Source organism: Palaemon carinicauda, chromosome 19 (assembly GCF_036898095.1).
Source record: "Palaemon carinicauda isolate YSFRI2023 chromosome 19, ASM3689809v2, whole genome shotgun sequence".
Classification (NCBI taxonomy): Eukaryota; Metazoa; Arthropoda; class Malacostraca; order Decapoda; family Palaemonidae; genus Palaemon; species Palaemon carinicauda.
In genome coordinates, this window is record NC_090743.1 from 126321491 (window position 1) to 126348185 (window position 26695).

Genomic DNA, 26695 nt, shown 5'->3' on the forward strand with positions numbered 1-26695 from the left:
TATTATTATTATTATTATTATTAATATTATTATTATTATTATTATTATCCAAGCTACAACCCTAGTTGGAAAAGCAAGATGCTATAAGCCCAAGGGCTCCAACATGGAAAATAGCTCAGTGAGGAAAGGAAACAAGGAAAAATAAAATATTTTAAGAACAGTAACGACGTTAAAATAAATAAAAACTTAACGCAATTTTGTAAGGACCCCCAATCCCACCCCGACGCCTCACAAAAAGAGAGAGAGAGAGAGAGAGAGAGAGAGAGAGAGAGAGAGAGAGAGAGAGAGAGAGAGAGAGAGAAAGCTTCAACCCTTTCAGACATAAAATTGCGTGATAAAAAATCAGTCGGTTTCTTCTGGCAGCGGTAATGATGGGGTGTATATTTCTTGCTAAAAATACACTCGTAACATTCTGAGAAACTTAAAAACTCTCTCTCTCTCTCTCTCTCTCTCTCTCTCTCTCTCTCTCTCTCTCTCTCTCTCTCTCTCTCTCTCTCTCTCTCACACACAAAGGCAAACGCAAGCGTGAACAGAACGACTGTGTTTCAAAGAGATGGAGAAAGTCATGAAATTAAGATAACGTTTACAAGCGCCACCCGCCCCCCTCTCTCTCTCTCTCTCTCTCTCTCTCTCTCTCTCTCTCTCTCTCTCTCTCTCTCTCTCTCTCTCAGTGGGAATAAATTAAACTGCATCAATGCCGGTACATCCCAATTAGCTCCCTCGTTAACAATAGTGCTAAATATAGAGAGGATGAAAGATAAAAAATAGGAAGGCTGAATAAATAAATAAATAAAATAGTGATTATATACAAATAATGTCACGATAAAAGTGCGAGACAGGAGAAACCAAGAAAAGAATAAGATGTATTACAGAGAGAGAGAGAGAGAGAGAGAGAGAGAGAGAGAGAGAGAGAGAGAGAGAGAGAGAGAGAGATAAGGTCGTTCCTCCAGAACGAACGTAGGAAACTCAGGGACACTGATGAGAGAGAGAGAGAGAGAGGGAGAGAGAGAGAGAGAGAGAGAGAGAGAGAGAGAGAAATATCACAGAAAAATAATATTATGAAGAGGAATAAATGGAGAAGGAAATAATCAACTTATTTTATGGATATGGAAGAGATATGAATACGACGCTAGAATATACTTAACTTATTTCATCCTGAGAAATATATTTCATGGAGATGTAACAAAGTAGAACAAAAGAGAACAAAATCCACCTTAATTGGAACAATTTGAAATATATCTAAATGGTGGAATTATTCATTTTAATTATATCTGAATGGTAGAATGAATTAGTGTAAATATTCCTACATCGTGGGATGAATCATTGTAAATATACCTAAACGGTAGAACGAAGTATTGTACATATACCTAAACGGTAGAACGAAGTATTGTACATATACCTAAACGGTAGAACGAAGTATTGAAATATACCTAAACGGTGGAAAGAAGTAATGTAAATATACCTAAAACGGTGGAAAGAAGCATTGTAAATATACCTAAACGGTGGAAAGAAGCATTGTAAATATACCTAAATGGTGGAAAGAATTATTGTAAATATACCTAAACGGTGGAAAGAAGCATTGTAAATATACCTAAATGGTGGAAAGAAGTATTGTAAATATACCTAAATGGTGGAAAGAATTATTGTAAATATACCTAAATGGTGGAAAGAAGTATTGTAAATATACCTAAATGGTGGAAAGTAGTATTGCAAATATACCTAAACGTGGAAAGAAGCATTGTAAATATACCTAAACGGTAGAGCGAAGTATTGTACATATACCAAAACGGTGGAAAGAAGTATTGTAAATATACCTAAATGGTGGAAAGAAGTATTGTAAATATATCTAAACGTGGAAAGAAGCATCGTAAATATACCTAAATGGTGGAAAGTAGTATTGTAAATATACATAAACGTGGAAAGAAGCATTGTAAATATACCTAAACGGTAGAACGAAGTATTGTACATATACCTAAACGGTAGAACGAAGTATTGTACATATACCTAAACGGTAGAACGAAGTATTGAAATATACCTAAACGGTGGAAAGAAGTAATGTAAATATACCTAAATGGTGGAAAGAAGTATTGTAAATATACCTAAATGGTGGAAAGAATTATTGTAAATATACCTAAATGGTGGAAAGAAGTATTGTAAATATACCTAAATGGTGGAAAGAATTATTGTAAATATACCTAAATGGTGGAAAGAAGTATTGTAAATATACCTAAACGTGGAAAGAAGCATTGTAAATATACCTAAATGGTGGAAAGTAGTATTGCAAATATACCTAAACGTGGAAAGAAGCATTGTAAATATACCTAAACGGTAGAGCGAAGTATTGTGCATATACCAAAACGGTGGAAAGAAGTATTGTACATATACCAAAACGGTAGAACGAAGTATTGTAAATATACCTAAACGGTGGAAATAAGTATTGTAAATATACCTAAACGGTGGAAAGAAGTATTGTAAATATACCTAAACGGTGGAAAGAAGTAGAAGTATTGTAAATATACCTAAACGGTGGAAAGAAGTAGAAGTATTGTAAATATACCTAAACGGTGGAGATAATCATTGTAAATAAACCTGAATGGTGGAATGAGTCATTGTAAATATACTGTGCATAAATAATGGAATGAATCACTGTATATATACCTAAATGGTGGAAAGAATCATATGTATATATGGTCAGTCTATAGAGCATTGTCTGCTTGATAGGGCAATGTCACTGTCCCTTGTCTCTGCCATTCATGAGTAACCTTTAAACCTTCAATACGAAAGTCAATTAGGGGGGTAAATGCTACCGAAATTAGCTAATAAGTTCTCAGTAACTCCATGAAATACATGAATTTCTGCTACCTATCTTTAAAAACAAGCAATCAAAACAAATATCTTATTACATTGGGATATTTAGTTCACATTCTCCAAAATGGGAACAAAATCAAAATGATTTGCAATACGAAAACTTTCTTAGGAAAAAAAAAAAAGAGAGTAAATGTCTAACCTTCTCTTTTATTCTGTAGCAAACTGCAGCAGTTCGAAACACCTGTTCAAATCACAAGATGAAACACCAGAGACCCAATAAAATCTATGAATAACATTTTTATAATACTTAACACTAATGAGATCCATCTGTGCTGGACCCTTCACAGAGAGTAAGAGTAAAAAGAAAAATTAAAAACAGATTAAATTCTAGGAATACCATTCCCTCGTTACTGAGTGCAATGGTGAAAGAGATGGCCGTGCTCAGAGAGAGAGAGAGAGAGAGAGAGAGAGAGAGAGAGAGAGAGAGAGAGAGAGAGAGAGAGAGAGACTGACTCTGGATAGGCATACAGCAATTGGCAAATATGTTCCCACAATAAATATCTTAAAAATCTTAATACTTTTCCTCGATATTAATTATCATTGTAACTAGCTGCCTATATGTATTTTAAATTAATATTCTTCATTTGAAACCAGACAAATAAACATGACATAAAATTTGCCACATATTCGAAGTCAAAATCGAATCATCAGGACACTAAATCAGTGACTGCGTCATATTCATCATGATTTAATTTACTCTTAAATACATATGTGGCGTGAAACATTTAAAGAAAACCTGAAAATAAATGAATAAATGACCGAAAATGTAGAACATGAAAAACATTTGAAGAAAGGAAAGGCTACTAAGAAAGCATATTATTATTATTATTATTATTATTATCATCATTATTATTATTATTATTACTTGCGAAGCTACAACATTAGTTGGATAAAAGCAGGATGCTATAAGCCCAAGAGTTCCAACAGGGAAAATAGGTCAGTGAGGAAATGAAATAAGGAAATAAATAAAAGACTGCGCCTGTGTGTATCTTCAAAGTAAGAGAACTCTGATACAAGACAGTGGAAGACCATGGTACGGAGGCTATGGCACTACCCAAGACTAGAGAACAATGGTTTGATTTTGGAGTGACCTTTTCCTAGAAGTCTCTTCTACCCTCACCAGGAGAAAAGTAACACTTAACAATTAGGTATCCCCCTAACAATTTGATAGGTAGCAGCTTGGCCAGGGCACCAGCCACCCGTTGAGATACTACCGCTAGAAAGTTATGGGGTCCTTTGACTGGCCAGACAGTACTTTGGATCCTTCTCTCTGGTTACGGTTCATTTTACCCTTGCCTACACATACACCAACTAGTCTGGCCTATTCTTTACATATTCTCATCTGTCCTCATACACCTGACAACACTGAGATTACCAAACAATTCTTCACCTAAGGGGTTAACTACTGCACTGTAGTTGTTCAGTGGCTACTTTCCTCTTGGTAAGGGTAGAAGAGACTGTTTAGATATGGTAAGCAGCTCTTCCAGGAGATGGACACTATAAAAAAAACTATTGTTCTCTAATCTTGGGTAGTACCAAAGCCTCTGTACCATGGACTTTCACTGTCTTGGGTTAGAGTTCTCTTGCTTGAGGATACACTCGGGCACGCTATTCTATCTTACTTCTCTTCCTCTTGTTTCGTTAAAGTTTTTATAGTTTATATAGTAAGTATTTATTTCAATGTTACTGTTCTTAAAATACTCTATTTTTCCTTGTTTCCTTTCCTCACTGGGCTATTTTCCCTGTTGGAGGCCCTGGGCTTATAGCATCCGGCTTATCCAACTAAGGTTGCAGCTTAGCAAGTAATAATAATAATAATATTAATAATAATAATATCTTGAGTGAAGAAAAATTTTCGGTTATCTAAGTGTTGTCAGGAAAATGAGGACAGAGGAAAATGAAAGAATAAGACAGACTGTTCGTTGTATATGTAGGCAAGGGAAAATAAGCTGTAACCAGAGAAGGATCAAATGTACTACTGCCTGGCCAGTCAAAGGACCCAATAAATCTCTAGCAGTAGTAACTCAAGGGGTGGCTTGGCCAACCTACTACCTAGGAATAAATGCAATAAAACAGAATCAAAGAGAGAGAGAGAGAGAGAGAGATTTAGCAACATCATATTTAACGTAAACACAGATGGCATCACTCGGAGTAATATTTACACCGCCGATCTTAAGAGGGGATAAGAGCCTAAAACCGTTTGAATCCAACCATTTCAAATGTTCTAACGATTACAATTCATAACATTAGCGCACCATTTACTTCATCTGAGAGCATTATCGCCCAGACAAACGGCTTGGGGTATCTCTAACATCAAGAGCTTTATTATGTAGTTGAAGGCAAGAATTCGATCGTTTAAAAAATTCAAATTCGCTTGGTTGGGTTGCCATTTTGTTTCCAAGCACGACACCGCTGCTTATTTTTAATATCTTTAATATAATTTATCCTTTTACCAATAAATAAATAAATAAATAGAATATCTAATCGATGTATTACCATAACAACTGAAAAGGTCGTATTTGAGCAAAGTAGAAATATAAATTAATCTAACATACGTTAAATGATCCACGTGCCTAAAACAAGAGAGTATATACATACAATATAATAGAAAAACATAAGGATCTATGCTATATAGTTTTTTATTCAATAAACGCACAATTCCATGGTAACTTATATCAGAAAATATAATAATAATTAGAAATATGATATTGAATAATTTTGAGGAAAACAAATATTTTCTTATAGAGAGCTCACGGGAGTCCAATAAGCTTTACCCGCCACGCAGGAGACCTCGGTAACATCTTTGCCAACTTACGCGGCGTAGCCAAAGTCTTGATCAAGGACCACAAAATATCGCTTGTCCGCACTGATCAGACCTTTATTGGAAACCGAGCCATTGTCATCCACACGCTCAAGGACGACCTCGGCCTGGGATTCAACGCCGAGTCTCTCGTAACTGGCAACGCCGGAACCAGAGACGGATGCGGCGTCATCAATGTGATTTAGAGAAACAAGAAGTAGTAGTTTGTTTCTATAGTCAATTTTTTTTCGCGAGGCAGATATACACCTACTCGCAGCGGTGCCCTTTTAGCTCGGAAAAAGTTTCCTGATCGCTGATTGGTTGGACAAGATAATTCTAACCAATCAGCGATCAGGAAACTTTTCCGAGCTAAATGGGCACCGCTGCGAGTAGGTGCAAATGCGCCTCAAGAAATTGACTATAGGATATCGTTATACAGTTTAGAACTGTAACTACAGTTCCGGAAGCGTCATTACAATAACAAAAGACACAAGTAGACTGCAAATTTTACTATCACTTACGACCAAAGATACATATGTCATGACTGCACTGAGACACTGTTAACGACATTGCTTACAGACAGACCAAACTTGATTTAGCTCACTAAATGCGTCTTCAAAACCAGTGTAGTCCTTGCATTACTAACATCTATTACCAAACCACAAGCACGATAGCTTCCTTGTTTCTTGTTTGGAACTGTTATTTGTTATAAATTGTTTTACTGGTGAGTAAAGTTGTTGTTTGTTATGTTTTTAGTATGCCATTCTTGATTTGTTTAGTTTTTAGAATGTCATTCTTGATTGTTAATTAACTTCAATAAATGTTATAAATTTTATTTTTGTCACTTGAATATTTACCTGAAAATCACTCGGTATCCAGCAAACTAAAGCCTAGTGTAAACTTAACCATATATCATCTTAGGTGGGAGAGAATATTTGATCAATCCATCTACTCTTGCTACAACGGGGTCAGACTCCCATTAAGGTCACGTTACGTTAGGTTAAGCTAGATAAGGCAAGGATAAGTTCACTCATGTTAGGTTAGATTCAGTTACGTTAGGTGAGGCTCAGTTAGGTTAGGTTCGATAAGGCAAGGATAAGTTCACTCATGTTAGGTTAGATTCAGTTACGTTAGGTGAAGCTCAGTTAGGTTAGGTTAGATAAGGCAAGGACAAGTTCACTCATGTTAGGTTAGATTCAGTTACGTTAGGTGAAGCTCAGTTAGGTTAGGTTAGATAAGGCAAGGATAAGTTCACTCATGTTAGGTTAGATTCAGTTACGTTAGGTGAGGCTCAGTTAGGTTAAGCTAGATAAGGCAAGGATAAGTTCACTAATGTTAGGTTAGATTCAGTTACGTTAGGTGAAGCTCAGTTAGGTTAAGCTAGATAAGGCATGGATAGGTTCACTCGTGGTAGGTTAGATTCAGTTACGTTAGTTGAGGTTCAGTTAGGATAGGTTTAGTTATGTTAGGTAAGGTTAAGTTCAGTTAGGTTAGGTTTAATTATGATAGGTAAGGTTACGTTCAGTTACTGATTAGGAAAAATAGGATAAGGTCAAGTTAAGCTATATTGCTTTAGTTAGTAAGGTGCACAGCAAGACTAATAGAGTACACTCCATTAATCCTGCTGCACAGTACCTCTCCCGGCGTACAAAGACATCACTAAAGGGTCCTTGCAGTGTCCTGTTTTTGCCCCTTCTACCTTTCCTGTGTTCTCATTTCTTCCATATTTCTGTCCAACTTCTTTTAAACTTTCCCCCAGTAATATCTCAGCATGGAATGACGTACCCGGTCCCAGCACAGAGCCTAACAACTCAATTTCTACCGAACCAACGTGACTCTTTCTCACTCCATCCCTCACTATTTCTCCAACTCGCAACGGCAACTGGTTCTGTTCTTTCCCTTCTCAACCAAAGTGAAGCAGACGAAATGCAGAGAGCCGTTCGTTCAGTGCGTCAAAAAGCAAAACTCATTGAAATCCCTTCAAATTAAGATTATTTTGGTACATATTTTATTATGCCACACCAATTTTACAGCTACAATGCACTAAAATAGTAAAATAGCTACTCAATGTACTAAAATAACTACTCAATGCCCTAAAATAGCTATTCAATGTACTAATAAGCACTAAAATAGCTACTCTATGCCCTAACATATGTACTTAATGCTCTAAAATAGCTATTCAATGCACTAATAAGCACTAAAATAGCTACCCAATGCCATAAAATAGGTAATTAATGCCCTAAAAAAGGTACTCAATGCCCTAAAATAGGTAGTTGATTCCCTAAAATAGCTACTCAATGCCCTAGAATGGAAATCTCTTTGCAATATTATTACTAGCTAAGCTACAACCCTAGTTGGAAAAGAAAGATGCTATAAGCCCAAGGGCTCCAATAGGGTAAAACTTCAGCTACTTTAGTTTGCTGCTGATGAAAAAGGATCGTTGTATTTGTAAAACGAAAAGTTCGCTTTGGTTCATTTATGTTTTTGTAAGGTCACTTCCCCTGAAAAATATGATATATATGATAATTCATAATCAGGAATTCTTAATTCGTGTATTGATATCTGTTATTAATTTTTTCAATCGGATTTTTTAATAACTTTTGTTATAAATGCTGATATAACAGAGAAGGTCCTTCACTGTCATTAACTTCAAGTTTATCTGTCACACATCATATATTACGAAATGCATAGAAATCTTACTTATAATTACAATACCAACGATACTTATATGTTAGAGACAGTTAAAAAAAAGTCAACACTGAGTTAAAGTAACCAGGTCTTATGCCCAAGATGACCAGTAAGTGTGGTAAGTGAATGGGAGGCCTAGTATGGACCTCTGGACATGACTTTCCAGACTGAAATGAGATAAATCACCCCGATGTGGTATCAAGTAATAAATCACACAATGCCTTTCCATTTTGGATTCAACAGATAAAAATAACATAACTAACGTTACATTACTTTCCAAGTAGAAATATTTTTTTCTTTTGTTAATGAATACAAAATCACCCAATTTCATTGTGCATTCAGCAGGAAATTATAATACAATACGAAATCTAACCGAGACCCTTTGCGTCAATAGGCTTAGGAGATGATGATGATGACCAAATGCATCAATTATATTAGAAAACATAATAGACACGAAATCCATAAGAGGAATCAGCAGAAACTCTCTTGGACATAACAAAATTGAGAGATAAATAAATATAATGATTATCCCTTTTACCCCCAATGGACGTACTGGTACGTTTCACAAAACTCATCTATTTACCATCACGGACGTACTGGTACGTCCTTGCAAAAAACTGCTATTTACAATTTTTTTTTTTTTTGCATATTTTTGATAACTTTTTGAGAAACTCCAGGCATTTTCCAAAAGAATGAGACCAACCTGACCTCTCTATGACGAAAATTAAGGCTGATAGAGCAATTTGAAAAATATATATTGCAAAATGAGCTTGACAAAAAAAAACGCCTGGGGTTTAAGGGTTGGAAGGTTCCAAATTGCCTAGGGGTAAAAGGGTTAACTTCTCCGCAATAGGCTAATAAGACGTCACTGCCTAGCAATCAATACGACTGAGGTTCGAGTACGCTCAAGCTCGATAGTTTCTTGCAGTGTCTGCAACCTTACCATCCTTGTATGCTAAGAATGGCGGTTTGGGAGACCCTATGGGTCTACTTGCTGATTCATCAGTAGCCATTGGCTGGTCCTCCCTGGTCCTAACTTGGGTGGAGAGGGGGCTCGAGCGCTGATCATATGTATAGATGGTCAGTGTATAAGGCATTGTCCTGCTAGGGCACTGCCACTGTCCCTTGCCTCCGCCATTCATGAGTAGCCTTTAAACCTTAAACAACAGGATATTTATACATGAGAAACAATTATCTCAAGACAGGTAAGACACCAGCGTACTGATCCACTCACAAGAAATCTGGCAAGAAACCAAGACAAACGTTACACCAATCACTTATTTTTTTTTTATTTTTTTTTTGATGAGGTGCATCTGCACTGACCCACAAGTGTGCCCTTTTAGCTCTGAAAAGTTTCCTACTAGCTGATTGGTTAGAATTATTTTCTCCAACCAATCAGCAAACAGGAAACTTTTCCGAACTAAAACGGCAACATTGCGAGTCAGTCTAAATGGGGTGCCCTTTTAGCTCTGAAAAATTTCCTACCAGCTGACTGGTCAGAATTATTTTCTACAACCAATCAGCTAACAGGGAACTTTTCCGAACTAAAACGGCAACATTGCGAGTTAGTTCAAATGCGCCCCATTAAAAAAAAATGAGTATGGAGACCTTGACTTCAAGACGCATCACCAAGTCAGACAACTGGACACATGAATTAACTGGTGAGTTAACTAACCAATTTTCACTTTCGAAACTCTCATTTGTAATTAGGACTGGTAAATTATATCTTAATAATTCCCCCTTCCTGACTACACTAAACAGACCAAATCAGGGGATTCCTTACTCAACTTAATCAGTTTATTATACGTATGTTTTTATACAAATTCTCTTAAGAGGCAATTCGAATGATGCTCAATACAGCAATACCTAATACTAAGAAACCAGTTAAATCGATAAATTAGTAAAAAAAAATAGTAATCCTGAACTATAAATTGGTTAAAAACGATGGCCAACATCAATTCTAAACTGTGCCAAAGGCGATATTCAAACCTTAACTTTAATCAGTCAAGTTCAAATTGTTAAATCCTATTTTAATCTAATTTGATAAACCACAGGAATTCTCGTCCATCATCTAATCCTATGTTATCAACCATAGTTCATTCAGAGGATTTTTGTGGTCTTCAAACTTCAACATTTAAAAATATGTTTCATTTTAATTCACGATATAAATCTAATCCTTTACCCTGTCAACATAATTCATCATAACGATACAGTTCCTTCATATACCTAATGCAATCCTACTTTATCCTACAGCGCACCCACGGGAGTCCCAAGGACTACAATCGCCACGCCGGTGACCTAGGAAACATCCATGCCAACGACTACGGAGAAGCCACCATCCACATCATCGACGGCCACATCTCCCTAGATGCTCATTCCCCTACATACATCGGAGACCGTGGAGTGGTCATCCACGCCTTGAAGGATGACCTAGGGCGGGGAGGTGACGAAGGAAGCCGCACCACCGGGAACGCAGGAGGGCGCGAAGGATGCGGGGTCATTGAAGTAGCTGGGAGGGGGTACACAGAGCACAACCCACATCAAGAACAGCGGTATCGCTCGTCGACACATGATAATAATAGGCCCTATCATCACTATTACTAAGTAGAGTAATCTCTTGTCATTGTCAATAGTATATACACACACACACACACACACACACACACACACACATATATATATATATATATATATATATATATATACAGGAAAATTCTCAAAAATACGCTAAACAAGTCTACGGTCTTACGTACCACGATTTCACCTGGTTTTTAAATAAGACTGGGTGGAAACTGATGAAAAAAAAATAAGCATCACAAACAGTGACAGATTCACAGACGGACAAAAGGGGTTTGTAACTATAGTTTCATAAGCTTTTCCACTAGGGGACTAATAACTACCTTACCTTTATAACACTGAAATGCATTAATTTTCTCTATACTTTTCTAATAACTAATATTAAAAAAAAACATGTAATCAACATATGTTCATTCACTTTTTAAATAAAGCAATGCTTATTCCCTCAAGTCTTTATTATCCTATGGTTGTTTATTACAACAAGCTTAACTAGAGTGTATAGGTAGTAGGTTGGCCAGGGCACCAGCCACCCGTTCAGATACTACCACTAGAGAGTTGTGGGATCATTTGACTGGCCAGATGGTACTATTGTACATTGGATCCTTCTCTCTCGTTAAGGTTCATTTTCCCTTTGCCTACACATATCCACTCTGAATAGTCTGGCCTATTCTTTACATATTCTCCTTTGTCCTCATACACCTGACAACACTGAGATTACCAAACAATCCATCTTCACCCAAGGGGCTACTGCACTAATTGTTCAGTGGTAAGGGTAGAAGAGACTCTTTAGCTATGGTAAGCAGCTCTTCTAGGAGAAAGACACTCCAAAATCAAAACATTGTTCTCTATTCTTGGTTAGTGCCATAGCCTCTGTACCATGGTCTTCCACTGTCTTGGGTTAGAGTTCTCTTGCTTGAGGGTACACTCCAGCACACTTTTCTATCTTATTTCTCTTCCTCTTGTTTTGTTAAAGTTTTTGTAGTTTATATAGAAGATATTTATTTTTATGTTGTTACTCTTCTTAAAATATTCTATTTTCCTTTTTTCCTTTCCTCACTGGGATATTTTCCCCGTTGGAGCCTCTGGGCTTATAGCATCCTGCTTTTCCAACTAGGGTTGTAGCTTAGCTAATAATAATAATAATAATAATAATAATAATAATATCCACAATACAAAGGAATGACAAGAGAGAAAATATTCAGTGTGTTCATGAACATACATTTTGAGATACACTTATGCCTTTATTAAGCGCAATATATATTTGCACCTGAATATATCTAGTTACTGCATTGTATGTATAAAGCAGATATATATTACAAACTTGCAGCAAATATTTGTATGTTGAGCAGGCTCACATAAGTCTTTTTATAGATTATATATGAAATATCCGTATGATGTTACTTCTTTTGAATATTTCATTTCAATTGTTAATCATTCCTCATATAACTTATTCATTTCCTTATTTCCTTTCCTCGCTGGGTTATTTTTCCCTGTTGGAACCCTTGGGTTTATTCTGCTTCTCCAACTAGGGTTGTAGCTTACCTAGTGATAATAATAATAATGATACAGTGAAATGAGTATAAAACCTCTGTTTGTTCTTTTGAGAAAACTCGGTAATAAAAAGGGCTGGTTACTCTTTAACTGCAATTCAACATAATTGATTGACTGATTTGGAGTTCTCTGGCATCCTGACATCGAAGGTCATTGACGGCGTTTACAGTACATACTTGAATTACCTCTCTTTTAAAGGTTTAAAGGTCGCTCATGAATGGAAGAGGCAAGGGACAGTGACATTGCCCTAGCAGTCAGAACAATGCCCTAGAGTCTGACCATATATCATATGATCATCGCCCAAGCCTCCTCTCCACCCAAGCTAGGACCAGGGAGGGCCAGGCAGTGGCTGCTGATGTCTCAGCAGATGGACCAAAAGGCTCCCACAAACCCCCCAAACTTAGCTCACAGGGATGGTAAGGTTGCAGACACTAATGGCACTAACGATTCTGAGCAGGATTCGAACCCCAGTCTGGCAAACACCAGGCAGAGACGTTACCAAACGGTAACGGTCTTGGTTTAAAAATTGACGAAAACTGTAAAACCAATCGAAAATAAAAACGGACAACTAAATGTGATAAAAACACATTAAGAAATACAAATGACAACAGAGATTGATTGATTTAAAGTTTTCAGGCATCCTGACATCTAAGGTCATTGACGCCGATATCATTTAGTTTATGTATACAAAAAAAAGAGTATTCAATTAAAATGAAAAAAGTTGAATGTCATAAAAGTTGAATAGTTTTCAGATGACCTGATTCTGAAATAAATCTAAAAATGCCACTTGCATAGTAGGACACATCATGTCCAAGAATCTTGGCAAGGATGAACCTGCCACCCTCACCTCGAGCCCCAAACGAATATCTATTCCTCAAGTTATTATAATTGGGGCATTCGGTCAACAAATGCCTCACTGTTAGAGGTACTAAACAGTCTTAACAATAGAGAAAAATGTTGAAAGACTTAACTCCTGAGATTATATTCGTGGCTTAAACACAAGAAAAAGAACAATGTCTTGTTTGCACATATGTTTATCCTTCCCCCAAATGTAGACCTGTGGTTGCTGAAGCCCTTAACAAATAAACTATGGGGTTAAACCCTAATAAAACTTGAAGTATAATTGTAAGAAGGCCGTGGACAGTGGACACTCGGGGGGGGGGGGGGGTTAGTCATACCCTGGTGAGAGCGGGTACCCAAAGAGATACACTCGAAAACCATACTCTCCTACAAATTACCGAAACAGCGGGTTGTAGTTAGGAGAGAGAGAGAGAGAGAGAGAGAGAGAGAGAGAGAGAGAGAGAGAGAGAGAGAGAGAGAGAGAGAGAGAGAAATTGTCTACATCTCCTATAATGGTTTTAAAGTTGACTTATTTTAAATTAAATTTAATTTTTAAGCTTCACAGGCTCTTGGGGTAAATAAGCATACCTATAATAATTCCTCTTCGATCAGTGGGTTAACTACTGCACAATATCAAACCATAGTTCTCTAGTCATGGGTAGTGCCATAGCCTCTGTACCATGGTCTTCCACTGTCTTGGGTTAAGAATTCCCTTTCTTGGGGGTACATTCTGGCACGCTGTTCTACCTTATTTCTCTTCATCTTTTTTATTTTTTTAAAAGTTTTTATAGTTAATATATAAAATGCCTATTTTATTGTTGTTACTGTTCAAAAAATATCTTATTTTAATTGTTCATTACTTCTATTGTAGTTTATTTATTTCCTCATATCCTTTCTTCACAGGGATATTTTTCCCTATTGGAGCCCGTGGGCTTATATCATCCTGCTTTTCCAATTAGGGTTGTGGAATAGCTGTTTATAATAATAATAATAATAATAATAATAATAATAATAATAATAATAATTCGAGGCTTTATTAAACTGACATGGCAACTCAAGCAATCATGTTAAAGAAAACCAGATCTCGGGTGATCAATTAAACGGCCAAACTATTGTAAATATTACAAACACCTTTTCATACTTAAGAGTGACTCAAAGTCTTTTGATCTAACAAAATCCTTCCAGTTATTTCAGCTGTCGACATTCCCCTTGAACCTCAGAATAAGATACAAACCCATTCTTACTTTGAAATTCGCAATTGTTTGTGTACTAACACATCTAGAGGGACGCACAACGCAAGAGGTAGATCTAGGCAACCCTGCAATCGCAGCATAAAAGCTGCGCTTAATGGCCACCAGATGGCAGAAGTTACAAGGCAACAAACGATAAAACGAAAGCCGGTTTTTAAGTCTGCATACGATACAAATAACTTATAAAATTTTGGTGAGAGAGAGAGAGAGAGAGAGAGAGAGAGAGAGAGAGAGAGAGAGAGAGAGAGAGAGAATATGAATGCGTACCCTATATCCAAATGTCTGAATCTATATAGCCTATCAAGGAATAAATAATGTTTGCTTTGTTTCATCATTGGCTACATGTTCCAGCAATGGACAGTGCTCAAATCATGGAGTTTGAGGTGTCAAGTACCCGAAGTACAGTTTGTTTGCTCCAAACCACTTCAAACTCAAATCTTTAATTCACAGCTGTAAGGGTATAATATACTCAAAGTATCTTATGTATGGAATAAGATCAATCTGAAGCGCATCATACTACAATATCTTATTCGCAACGCCAACAACAATATCGTTAATAATAGAATTTTTTCGCGTTACGAAGTATAGCGAAAAATAATTGTCCTAACGACATGTAAGCAGATCTTAAGTGTCTTGTTACTTAAGTTCAGTTGTTATGTAGGCAGTGGCCAATGAGAATTTAGTGTTGGGTGAAACGTATTCAATGTTTGAAGAGGTATTTAGTAAGTGGTCACTTTCTAGCGCACGCTAGCCCGAGCAAGTCGAATTTATTAGCCAGGACGCCAGGCAGGGTCAAATACAGCTTCAGATGTGAATAGTGTTTTCACGCTAGCAATCAGAATGCTGGAACCGTTTCAAGAAGTGATGGACAATCTATTATCCGATTTCCAGCAGAATATTCAACAAGTATCCGCACCTCGTTAAAGTATGATGGAAAACCATTTGAATGAGCATCGCGTTATTTTGAGGAAACTGATACGAAAATGTTAGCATTAGATGCGATTGTTTATCAACTTGGAGGACAAGGAACATCTAAAACTGCTGCAGAAACGAGTTAGTACGCAAAGAGCAGCATCGTCGAAAGTGTCAAGCTAGTTAAATATCGAGGGAAAGTGTGGATTCATATCAACTTTGATGGAAGAGGTCTAGAGCTCAATAAAGGCCGAGAGTTGACATTGGAGCCGGGAACGTACCAAGAAAGACGTCGAAAAGATAAGTGAAAATATAGCTGTTTTTATTTTGTATACTTAGCAGTTGGTACAAGGAAATTGGAACATTGTGTTTATTTTATTTTATTGTTTTTAATCGCCTGTTGGTTGTAGTTATTCACAATACATTGAACAGAATTAGATTGGGATAGTCATTGACGTCTAAAAGGTCGTTCATAAAATTCCATTTTAAAACCGTTACTGTGGTTGTTGGATTGGGTAACAATAGGTCAGAAAGGGACGAATCAGAGTTTATTAAAAGAGAATGGGTGACACTGGTATCAGAAAAACTAAGAAATAATTCCTTCGACGGTGACCAAGAATGGAAATGGTAAGCAAAGGCTGGTTTTTTATTACAAACTTTTTAAGGATTTAATCAGTCTACAGTCTGCTTATCGCATAGAAATCTATTAAAACTTTGCCAATATCTTTCTCATTGGGGAAAAATGTAAAAAGTTTTTATAATGGATTATCTTTAGATATTTGTGAAAGCGGCGGTACATATTTACTAAAGTTCTTAAGTCTGTTAGATATTGGAGATCTAAGGACGTGAAGATTGAAGTATTTTTAGATGATGGCATAGCTGCGGATGGTTGTTTTGAAGGGGCATCGGATGCTAGTTATCTACTTTTAAAAGCTTCAAGATTTGGATTTATTTACAAGAAAGTATAATTGGTTTTCAGACTCTAAATTGTATTTGGAAAGGTTTACAGAGGACGAATACTGAAGGCAAATTTTGTAACTACAGTATTAGGATAAACTGTCGTTAAAGATCTTGTTTAGATGCCAAACCTTCTGAATTAACAAAAACGTTATTTTAACGAATATCTTTTGGACAGAATTGTCTGTTACATAATTTCCACGAAATTTGTCGTGAGAAGTATTGTTAAAATGTAAACGATAAAGTATTTCTGTATTTTTACATATTGAGCAAAGCTAGTTGAGAACTTAATGAAGAAATATCAGATGCTCTGGTTGTGATCACGTTTTGACGCAGAAATTCATTCTTTTTATTTTGGTCGTTACTTTAACTATATACTTGCATCAGACTTATTTAACCTATTACTTCATTGTGACGCCTAAGTTGTAGGCAGTTTATCACTATATTGTGACGCCGATAATGTAGGCAGTTTATCACTATATTGTGACGCCTATAATGTAGGCAGTTTATCACTATATTGTGACGCCTATAATGTAGGCAGTTTATCACTATATTGTGACGCCTAAGGTGTAGGCAGTTTATCACTATATTGTGACGCCTAAGATGTAGGCAGTTTATCACTATATTGTGACGCCTCAGATGTACTGTAGCAGCTTAGCACTATATTGTGACGCCTCAGATGTAGGCAGTTTAGCACTATTGTGACGCCTCAGATGTAGGCAGTTTAGCACTATTGTGACGCCTCAGATGTAGGCAGTTTAGCACTATATTGTGACGCCTCAGATGTAGGCAGTTTAGCACTATATTGTGACGCCTCAGATGTAGGCAGTTTATCACTCTATTGTGACGCCTAAGATGTAGGCAGTTAATTACTATATTGTGACGCATCAGATGTAGGCAATTTATCACATTGCGAAGCCTCGGATGTAGGCAATCTTATCAATATATTGCAACGCCTCATAGGAAATTTACCGCTATATTGCGACGCTTCAGACATAGGAAATTTACCGCTATATTGTGACTCCTCAGATTTAATAGTTATATTGTGACGCCTCTGGTGTTGGGAAATTTATATGTTGTGACACCTCAGTAGTAGGTTTGGAGTAATTCTGAAGTTTTTAGCGATGAATACAGCGCATTTTTTTTATCATGAAAAGAGTGGTTGGAAACTGGACAGCAAATGAATTTTTAAAATTAAACATGAAGGAGCAGGAGGTAGTCGACAGAATTATGTAAAGTACTTTGGCAATGTTTGAACGTTGTTTCAGATAAAAGATTTTCGATTTTAATGCAAGTAGGTAGCAAAAAGACAGATTTGGAAATCATAGAAAACAAAGAATTTAAACTTGTACTGAATACACTGTTCAGGTCATCAATGTATGTAAGCCCAGAAAGAGTACAAAAGAGTGGATATTTTGAAGTGTTGTCAACTAACATGGATGAATGGTCAATTCTTGCTTACATTTTTCAGAGTTATGGACTTGTGAGAGTTATTCATTCTTTAGACTGTTTTGCTACTTTTAAAAATATGTTGAGGTTTTTAATCTCTAATATTGGTGTCCCGGTACAGAGGGAATTGATGCTTTAACTTGAGGTTTGGTGCTTTATACCAAAAGTTATTAATAAAATGGAGGTAAAAATTCTTAAGTAGAATATTCCAGAGTGAAAGTCCTCTCCATCTTGACTGTTGATATTAACGAGGGAAGCTTTATTGTTAAATTTTGAGTGTTTACGTAACAAAAGGTTATTACACACGGCAAAGAGGGAAATTTTTCGCTGAAATTTAACTTTGATATAGAAGGTAAAGGTTTTTGAAATTATAAGTATATATGTACAATGTTTTATTTTTGGAATCTGCTTTCCAGGATCGTGAATACAATGAAATGCCAGCAGTCGTCTTTAACGGTGGCATCTAATTTGGACAGGAAATTGGGGGACCTCAGTTGTCATGAGCATCTTCTATCATCGATGAATGACAGCACCGACAAGGCCTACCAACTTGTCTTTCAACAAAGAGAAGCTTACAATAATGGTCACGAGCAAAGCGAAATGCCATTGTATGTTGCTTTATTTATGACTCTTTTATTAGATTCCGGCGCTTTAGTAATCTCTAGTGATCAGGCTATTTATGCCATAACGTGCATGCATGAAATGAGGGGTTACATAGATCCAACGGAAAATTCACTTGTTAAATCTTTGCAAGCACCTGTGAATCATTAAGCTGGTAGATCGGTGCATACAAAGGATCTTTTTGATAATATGGTGTTGCAGAATCCGTGCGGATTATATTTTCCTATATTGAAAAACTTCTTTATTATTTTGATAGATCATTAAGGTTTTCTTATGAGATTTGGGGAATTAAGTTTATTGTAATTTGAAGATTTCTTAGTTGAACAGAAAAAAAAAAATTAAAAATCACCAATACTGTGAAGTTTTTGATATCGGAAGTTGTCACAAATGCTTTTCCATGTTTGATGTATTTTGCTTGATACAGAGGAAGCTGGAATGATTTTGTCCTTTGATCGATTTCTCTTTAAGAAGTTTTTTAAAAGCTCCTGTAATGTAACCAAACAGAATTTTTTGTTAAAACTGTGGCTACAAGTTCAAACATCGCAAACGATAACGTCAATGATAGGTGTCTTCATAGACATGAGTGTTGGTAGTCTGTTTCAAGTAAACATGTTTGTCAAAGGCTTCAAAAAGAGGTTAAATGTGGAAATCATTCAATCGGAACATTTATTTCTCTCTCTCCATTTTTTTCCTTCTCTCCCTTTCTTTGGTATTATCTAGGGTCAACCGGCACGGTGCGCTATAATGCAATTTAATGTTTTATCATGTTTATACCTGTAGTGTAGAGAATGCGGAGTGAAGTGAGGACTAGAATTTTTTCGCGTTACGAAGTATAGCGAAAAATAATTGTCCTAACGACATGTAAGCAGATCTTAAGTGTCTTGTTACTTAAGTTCAGTTGTTATGTAGGCAGTGGCCAATGAGAATTTAGTGTTGGGTGAAACGTATTCAATGTTTGAAGAGGTATTTAGTAAGTGGTCACTTTCTAGCGCACGCTAGCCCGAGCAAGTCGAATTTATTATTAAAATGATTATCATTATTATTTATTAGTAGTACAAGAGTGAGGTTCCACCACTCAAATTTGAGTTACTCTGCATTATTGCCGTGGATACACAGGTTTCCATAGTTTTTTCAAAACTTGAGATTTTGTTTTTTATCTATGGTTTTTCCTGGGCGGCAGAGGAGGCTTATATGTTAATTTGAAAGTTTGTTCATTTTGTTTTAAATATGCACTGCTATATCAGTACAGAAGTTTGTAGAAGTTATTAGAATGTGATGTTATATATAAATTGTTTTTTAAAAAGTATGATTCATTAGAAAAATAAACCTGGCGTCAACCGGCACGGTGCGCTATAATAGGGTCAACCGGCACGGTGCGCTATAATGCAATTTAATGTTTTATCATGTTTATACCTGTAGTGTAGAGAATGCGGAGTGAAGTGAGGACACGATGAAAATAGCGAAGGTTTCAAGACACTACCCAGTGGGACGCCTTACATGACAGGTCGGACCTCAGGAAAAACATCATCAATAACTGCGATCGGTCTTTTAACCGCTCACTCATCTCTCCCCTGCGGAGAAACCTCACAAACCTGAGTATTTATTCGAGAAACAACACTCGCTTCAGAGGCACCCCGAGAGGCACCATACAACCTACCACAAGTTGTCTCCTCTCTGGCTCCAGTCGGTGGCGTATTTTTTGGCAGGCCTCCTGACGGAGGGAAAACAAAGATTAAGGTTGAAGGAAAAAGGGGGGCGAGTAAACCATAAGAAGGAAAAAAAAAAGGCTATGAAAACAATACCTCACACGCACGGTACTTGAACAGGATGTGATTAGTGGCCAGTTGGAAAATATGAAAAGCAAATTACCACTGCTTGGGTGAGAACATATTTCTTGCGTCTATGAGGAACCTCTGGTGCATTACTATTATTATTATTATTATCATTATTATTATTACAATATAAGCTATAACCCTGGTTGGAATAGCAAGATGCTATAAGCGAAAGGGCTCCAACAGGGAAAAAATATCCCAGTGAGGAAAGGAAACAAGGTAATAAACCACACAAGGAGTAATAAAAAAATGAAAATAATACATTTTAAGAACAGTATCAACATTAAATCAAATCTTTCATATGGAAAAACTTAAAAAAAAACAAAGAGGAAGAGAAATAAGATACAACAGCGTGCCCTAGTGTATCCTCAAGCAAGAGAATTCTAATCCATGACAGTGGAAGGCCATGGTACAGAGGCTATGACACTACCCAAGACTAGAGAACGATGGTTTGATTTGGGAGTGTCCTCCTAAAAGAGCTGCTGACCATAGCTAAAGAGTCCCTTCTATCCTTACCAAGAGGAAGACAGTAGCCACTGAATAATAATAATAATAATAATAATAATAATAATAATAATATTTAGAATATGTCATAAGGATTTGCTAGTCCACTGTCTGTGTACATATATACATATCAATGTATTTATTTATATAACTGTAATCAACCAGTTTAACATTGTCATCAAATTTATCACTATATTTGATTTGTTTAGTTTCTTTTATTGGTCTTTTTAAGAAAAATACTGAGTATGTATATATATATATATATATATATATATATATATGTCTATATATATATATATATATATATGTCTATATATATATTTATATATATAAATATATATTTTTATATATATACATATATAATTTATATATATACATATATATATATATATATATATATATAAAGGGGGGAGAGAGAGAGAGAGAGAGAGAGAGAGAGAGATGAGAGAGAGAGAGAGAGAGAGAGAGAGAGAGAGAGATCATAGCAAAAGCATCACTTTCCCCCAAGCGACGCATTATAGCCAAAGCTTTCGCGATTTTATCCCAGGCGAATATTTGTGACATTCCCCAACTGTCTTTTTGCATTACTCTGAGGGCGATGCTGAAGAGAGATTTCGTTTTTCATTCTTTGCCAACTCGTTCTCTCTCTCTCTCTCTCTCTCTCTCTCTCTCTCTCTCTCTCTCTCTCTCTCTCTCTCTCTCTCTCTCTCTCTCTCTCTCTCCAGACTATTGTGTTAATTCTAACAAAGGAAAATTGTCTTCTATCCCTCGTCTTCTGAACACGCATGCGCACATACATTACACACACACACATATATATATATATATATATATATATATATATATATATATAGGTATATATGTGTATGTATATATATATATACTGTATATATATATATATATATATATATATATATATATATATATATATATATATATATATATATAAATATATATATACACACACATATATATATATATATATATGTATTATTAATTTATTAACTCACTCAATGGCCCTTTCTCAAAGAAAAACAAATATTTAATCAGATGAACTTACCAGTCTTAACTTAAGCATCAGAAACTTCGAACCTTACTAAAGCCTTTGAACATAAGCTAATTACAACTCAAAGAGCTATGGAAAGAGTAATAATGGGAATAAAACAGAGACAGAAAAATAGCCAAATGGATACGAGAGCAAACTAAAGTAGAGAATATTCTAACATGTAAGAAAAAAAAAATTTAGATGGAGAAGATAATGAGAATGACAAATAAAAAGATAGACATTAAGAATAACAAAATGGGTCCCTAGAGATTGCAAAAGAAGCAGGGATAGGAAGAGAAGTAGATGGATTGACGGACTAAGAGAGTTTGTTGGAGTGGACTGGCATAGAAAGACCATAAACAGACGCAGGTGGAAGGACATGTCTGAGGCGTTTGTTCTACGGTGGACTAGTACCGGCTGAGGATAATATATATGTGTATATATATATATATATATACATATATATATATGTATATATATATATATATATATATATATATATATATATACACATACAGTATATACTGTATATATATATATATATATATATATATATATATATATATATACATATATATATATACAGTGGAGCCTTGGTACTCGAACAACTCACAACTCGAACAAATATGTTTTTGACCAAAATATTTGAGTTCAAAATGTCTCCAAAGGAAGATTCATGCATTCCCTTGTATATTAGATTATGCTAATCTGAACTGTTGTGCTTTTTTTTTTTATTAATTCTGAGCGTTCATAATGGGCCCAAAGAGAGCCAGAAGTTAACAGAAAGCGAAGAGGAAGACAGTGAGAACGACAATTGAACTAAAAAAGGAAATAATTGGCAAATTTGAAAATGGCGTTTGTGTTTCTGATCTTGCTGTGCAGTATGGCATTCCAAAATCAATGATTTCAACTTTCCTCAAGAAAAAAAGAAGTGATAAACACAGCTAGTGTTGCAAAAGGTGTGACTGATAACAAAGCAAAGGTCGCAGGTAATGGAGGAAAAGGAAAAGCTGCTACTAATATTCATCAGGGTAGAGTTAGCCGCTGATAGCATTTAGTGAAGCTTTTATTTGCGAAAAAGCCTTACAAATTTACGGTGACCTAGAAAAGAAAATGCCTCGTACAAGTGCCGAAAGTGAAACATTTACGTTCAAATCCAGCAGAGGTTGGTTCGAAAAATTAAAAAACAAGAACTGGCATACATCGTATAACAAGACATGTCAAAGCAGCAGGTTTGAACAAAGCTGCAGCTGAAGGCTTTGTTAAAGAATTTAATGCTTATATAAAGGAACACCAGTTTCTTCCTCAACAGGTTTTCAATTGGAAAAAAATGCCGGCCAGTACGTACATTATACATTACAAAGGAGGAAAAATCATTGCCCGGGCATAAACCAATGAAGGATAGGCTCACTCTTTTGTTGTGTGCAAATGCTAGTGGTGACTGTAAAATAAAACCTTTGCTTGTCTAACATTCAGACAACTACCGGATCTTTAAAAAGAACAACATAATGAAAAGTAAATTGCCAGTTATGTGGCCGGCCAACTCAAAGGCATGGGTGACCCAAGTTTTTCAATGAGTGGGTGCACGAAGTGTTTGCCCCCCAAGTGAAGGAATATCTTACGGCAGAAAATTTGCCAATAAAATGCCGGTTAATCATGGACAATGCTCCTGCTCACCTCCCAGGTTTAGAGGATGAATTAGTTGATGAATTCAGTTTCATCAAAGTTAAATTCCTGCTGCAGAATATGACGCCAATTCTTCAGGCTATGGACCAACAGGTCATTTTGAGTTTTAAAAAACTGTACACCAAAGCCCTTTTCCAAAAGTGTTTGGAAGTGACTAGTGACACACACCTAACACTTCAAGAATTCTGGAAAGAACACTTTAGTATCTTGACCTCTGTGAATCTCATTGGCATTGCATGGAGTGTTGTAACGTACTGTACCTTAAATTTGGCATGGAGAAAACTGTGGTCAGAATGTGTACCGAAGAGAGATTTTGAAAGGTTTCAGACTGAATCAGGTTCTCCAGTCGAAGAAAGTGCTATCATTGATGAGATTTTGACCATGGGGAAAACTTTGGGAATTGCAGTCGAAAAAGAGGACACTGACGAGCTTGTGGAAAGAAACTCTACCGTTATAACGACCAAAGAGTTGTTGCATCTGCAACAAAAGTAGCAGAAGGATATGGTAGAAGACCTTGGGGAGGAGGTTCTGAGTGCCTTAATCAATGAAATGCATGGAAAATGGGGTGAACTTCAGCTTTTTGTTGAGAAATATCACTCGAATACTGTTGTGGCAAATCATTCTGTAAACATTTTTAATGAGTGTGTCATGTCCCACTTCAGGAGAATAGCACAAGAAAAAACAGGTTACGATGGATAGGTTTTTAATTAAAGATAAAACGACAAGCAACTGCAGAGATTGAGTCACAAGAGCAAAAGAGGCAGAGAAGGGAAAAAACTCCCTTCATAGAAGGGGACTACCCTTCAAAGCAGTAACCAACCCCCTTCCTTCCTCCATCTCCATTCCAGTATGCCATCACACCACAGTTACAAAAGTAAACAAATGATAAAAAAAGGGTTTAAATTTATTTTATTATGTATTTAGTTTTAGCATTTACTTTTGATAGTTTATTTACACATTTTTACCTATGAGTACAATATTTAGATTTAGAATGTGAACATTTATCTGGCGCTTGGGAACGAATTAATCTAGTTTACCTTATCGTATGGAAAAATTCTTTTTGGTTTGCGAACAAATATCGGTTCTCGACCCCAATACCAGAACGAATTATGGTCGAGAACCGAGGTATTACTGTATATATATATATATATATATATATATATATATACAGTATATATATATATATATATATATATATATATATATATATATATATATATATATATATATATATATATATATAAAACTTTTTGGCATTCTTTAAATTTTCGTTAGTATATAAGGATGACGACTTCTTTCTAAATATGTCCTGAAGAAAGCATTAGTTATTGTCAGAAAGGCTGTCGGCTAGAGTTGAATAAATGGAGCTGTAGGGTAAAATATTTCGTATTTTCCTTTAAAAATTCTATTTCTGACGACAAGAAAAGATACATAAAACTAGAAGTGTTGCCTTGAAATAATTTATGTCTCTCGTCCTTTAGCATATACAATATATATATATATATATATATATATATATATATATATATATATATATATATACCTTGAAATAATTTATGTCTCTCGTCCTTTAGCATATACAATATATATATATATATATATATATATATATATACATACATATATATTATATATATAAATATATCTATATACATATATTCATACACGCATTATTTATATATGTGTATATATATATATATATATATATATATATATATATATATATATATGTATATATATATATATATAAATTTATATATACATGCATATATAAATAATGCGTATATGAATATATGTATATATATATATATATATATATATATATATATATATATAAACGGTCTAGTTTTCTCGCTCCTATCTAAGAGATGGACATCACTCTCTATCACCTATTGGTGGCTAGGAGCCAAGCTACTCGAAGCAAATTAGAAGTTCCTGGGAGCTAGCTTGGAAAAAAAAAACTAGTATAAACGCCCCATTGTACCTCTTTCGGATAGGACAGAGATTGACAAGGATTGGCAACGTGGACGACTGCCAACCAGCATTCGAGAGAGAGAGAGAGAGAGAGAGAGAGAGAGAGAGAGAGAGAGAGAGAGAGACTTTAGCTGAAATACCAATTATACCCAAGCGAGAAAGAGGACCGCTCCGCTTTTTCATTAAAATACCAGTCACACTCTGTTTCCGTTTGGATAGATAGAGCCCCCCCCCCCATCCCCCCCACCCCCGCTTCCCCATGATTGGGAGACGTCGGTACAAGAAAACACAAACTTGAAACCTCATTGCAACGGCTGGGATAGAATGAGTAATGGCAGAAGCTGCTTGTTTATTAGAGGAGGCAAGATACGAAAATATCAAAAGACCAAACACATCCCGTTTTCTGTTGGCGTGTGCTTGGCGAGACGGGAAAGGTGGGATACTACGTTAATTCAATACTGGCGGGTAATTTATAGCGCACAGACCAAATGTTTGGTTATTTTTTCGGACCAGACGCGTTACTAGAACGCGATCTGTATTTCGTCTGGGTATGGGATCCTTTCTTTTCTCTTTTTTTTTCTTTTTTTTATGCTCCCTGCGTGAATTATGGGAAGAGTAATCAGCTCATAAGTTCTGTCAAGATTATCTTAATAGCCCTGCAGATAACGTCCTTTCAAGGGTCGTGTGTCACTTTAACTTTCAAACAACACGAATAAACAGACTCTCTCGTGTGTTTTGACGCATATAAATATGCACTTACGCCCTATCATCTACCTTTATACTTTCATACATGGAGTACACATGTATACACACAATATATATATAAATATATATATATATATATATATATATATATATATATATATATATATATATATATATACATAGTGCATGCAAACGAATATATACACATAGAAATATATATACATACACGTGTGTGTATATATATATATATATATATATATATATATATATATATATATACAGTATATATACACACATATATATATAAGAAATAACTTTACTATTAGAATAATGAATCACCTAAGCCTGTTCGGACAGTAACAGTAAGAGAAGAAAAGAGAACATTAAAACGCATGAAAAAGAGTCATTGAAGCAAAATATGGCCTAATGATTGATT

The 26695-nt window shown here is 35.7% G+C and overlaps 2 protein-coding genes across 5 annotated transcripts in view; one reads left to right on the top strand and one right to left on the bottom strand.

The window, feature by feature from the left end:
• The window catches only part of LOC137658669 (uncharacterized), a 7148-nt gene extending 657 nt beyond the window's left edge, over nucleotides 1–6491 (top strand). The window contains 2 exon segments of the mRNA XM_068393614.1: nucleotides 3130–3158; nucleotides 5614–6491. Coding sequence (XP_068249715.1) covers nucleotides 3130–3158; nucleotides 5614–5874 — 290 coding nt within the window. The 3' untranslated portion in view covers nucleotides 5875–6491.
• galene overlaps nucleotides 1–26695 on the bottom strand; it is a 166592-nt gene that overhangs the window by 64174 nt on the left and 75723 nt on the right. The gene's annotated exons all lie outside the window — the stretch shown is intronic.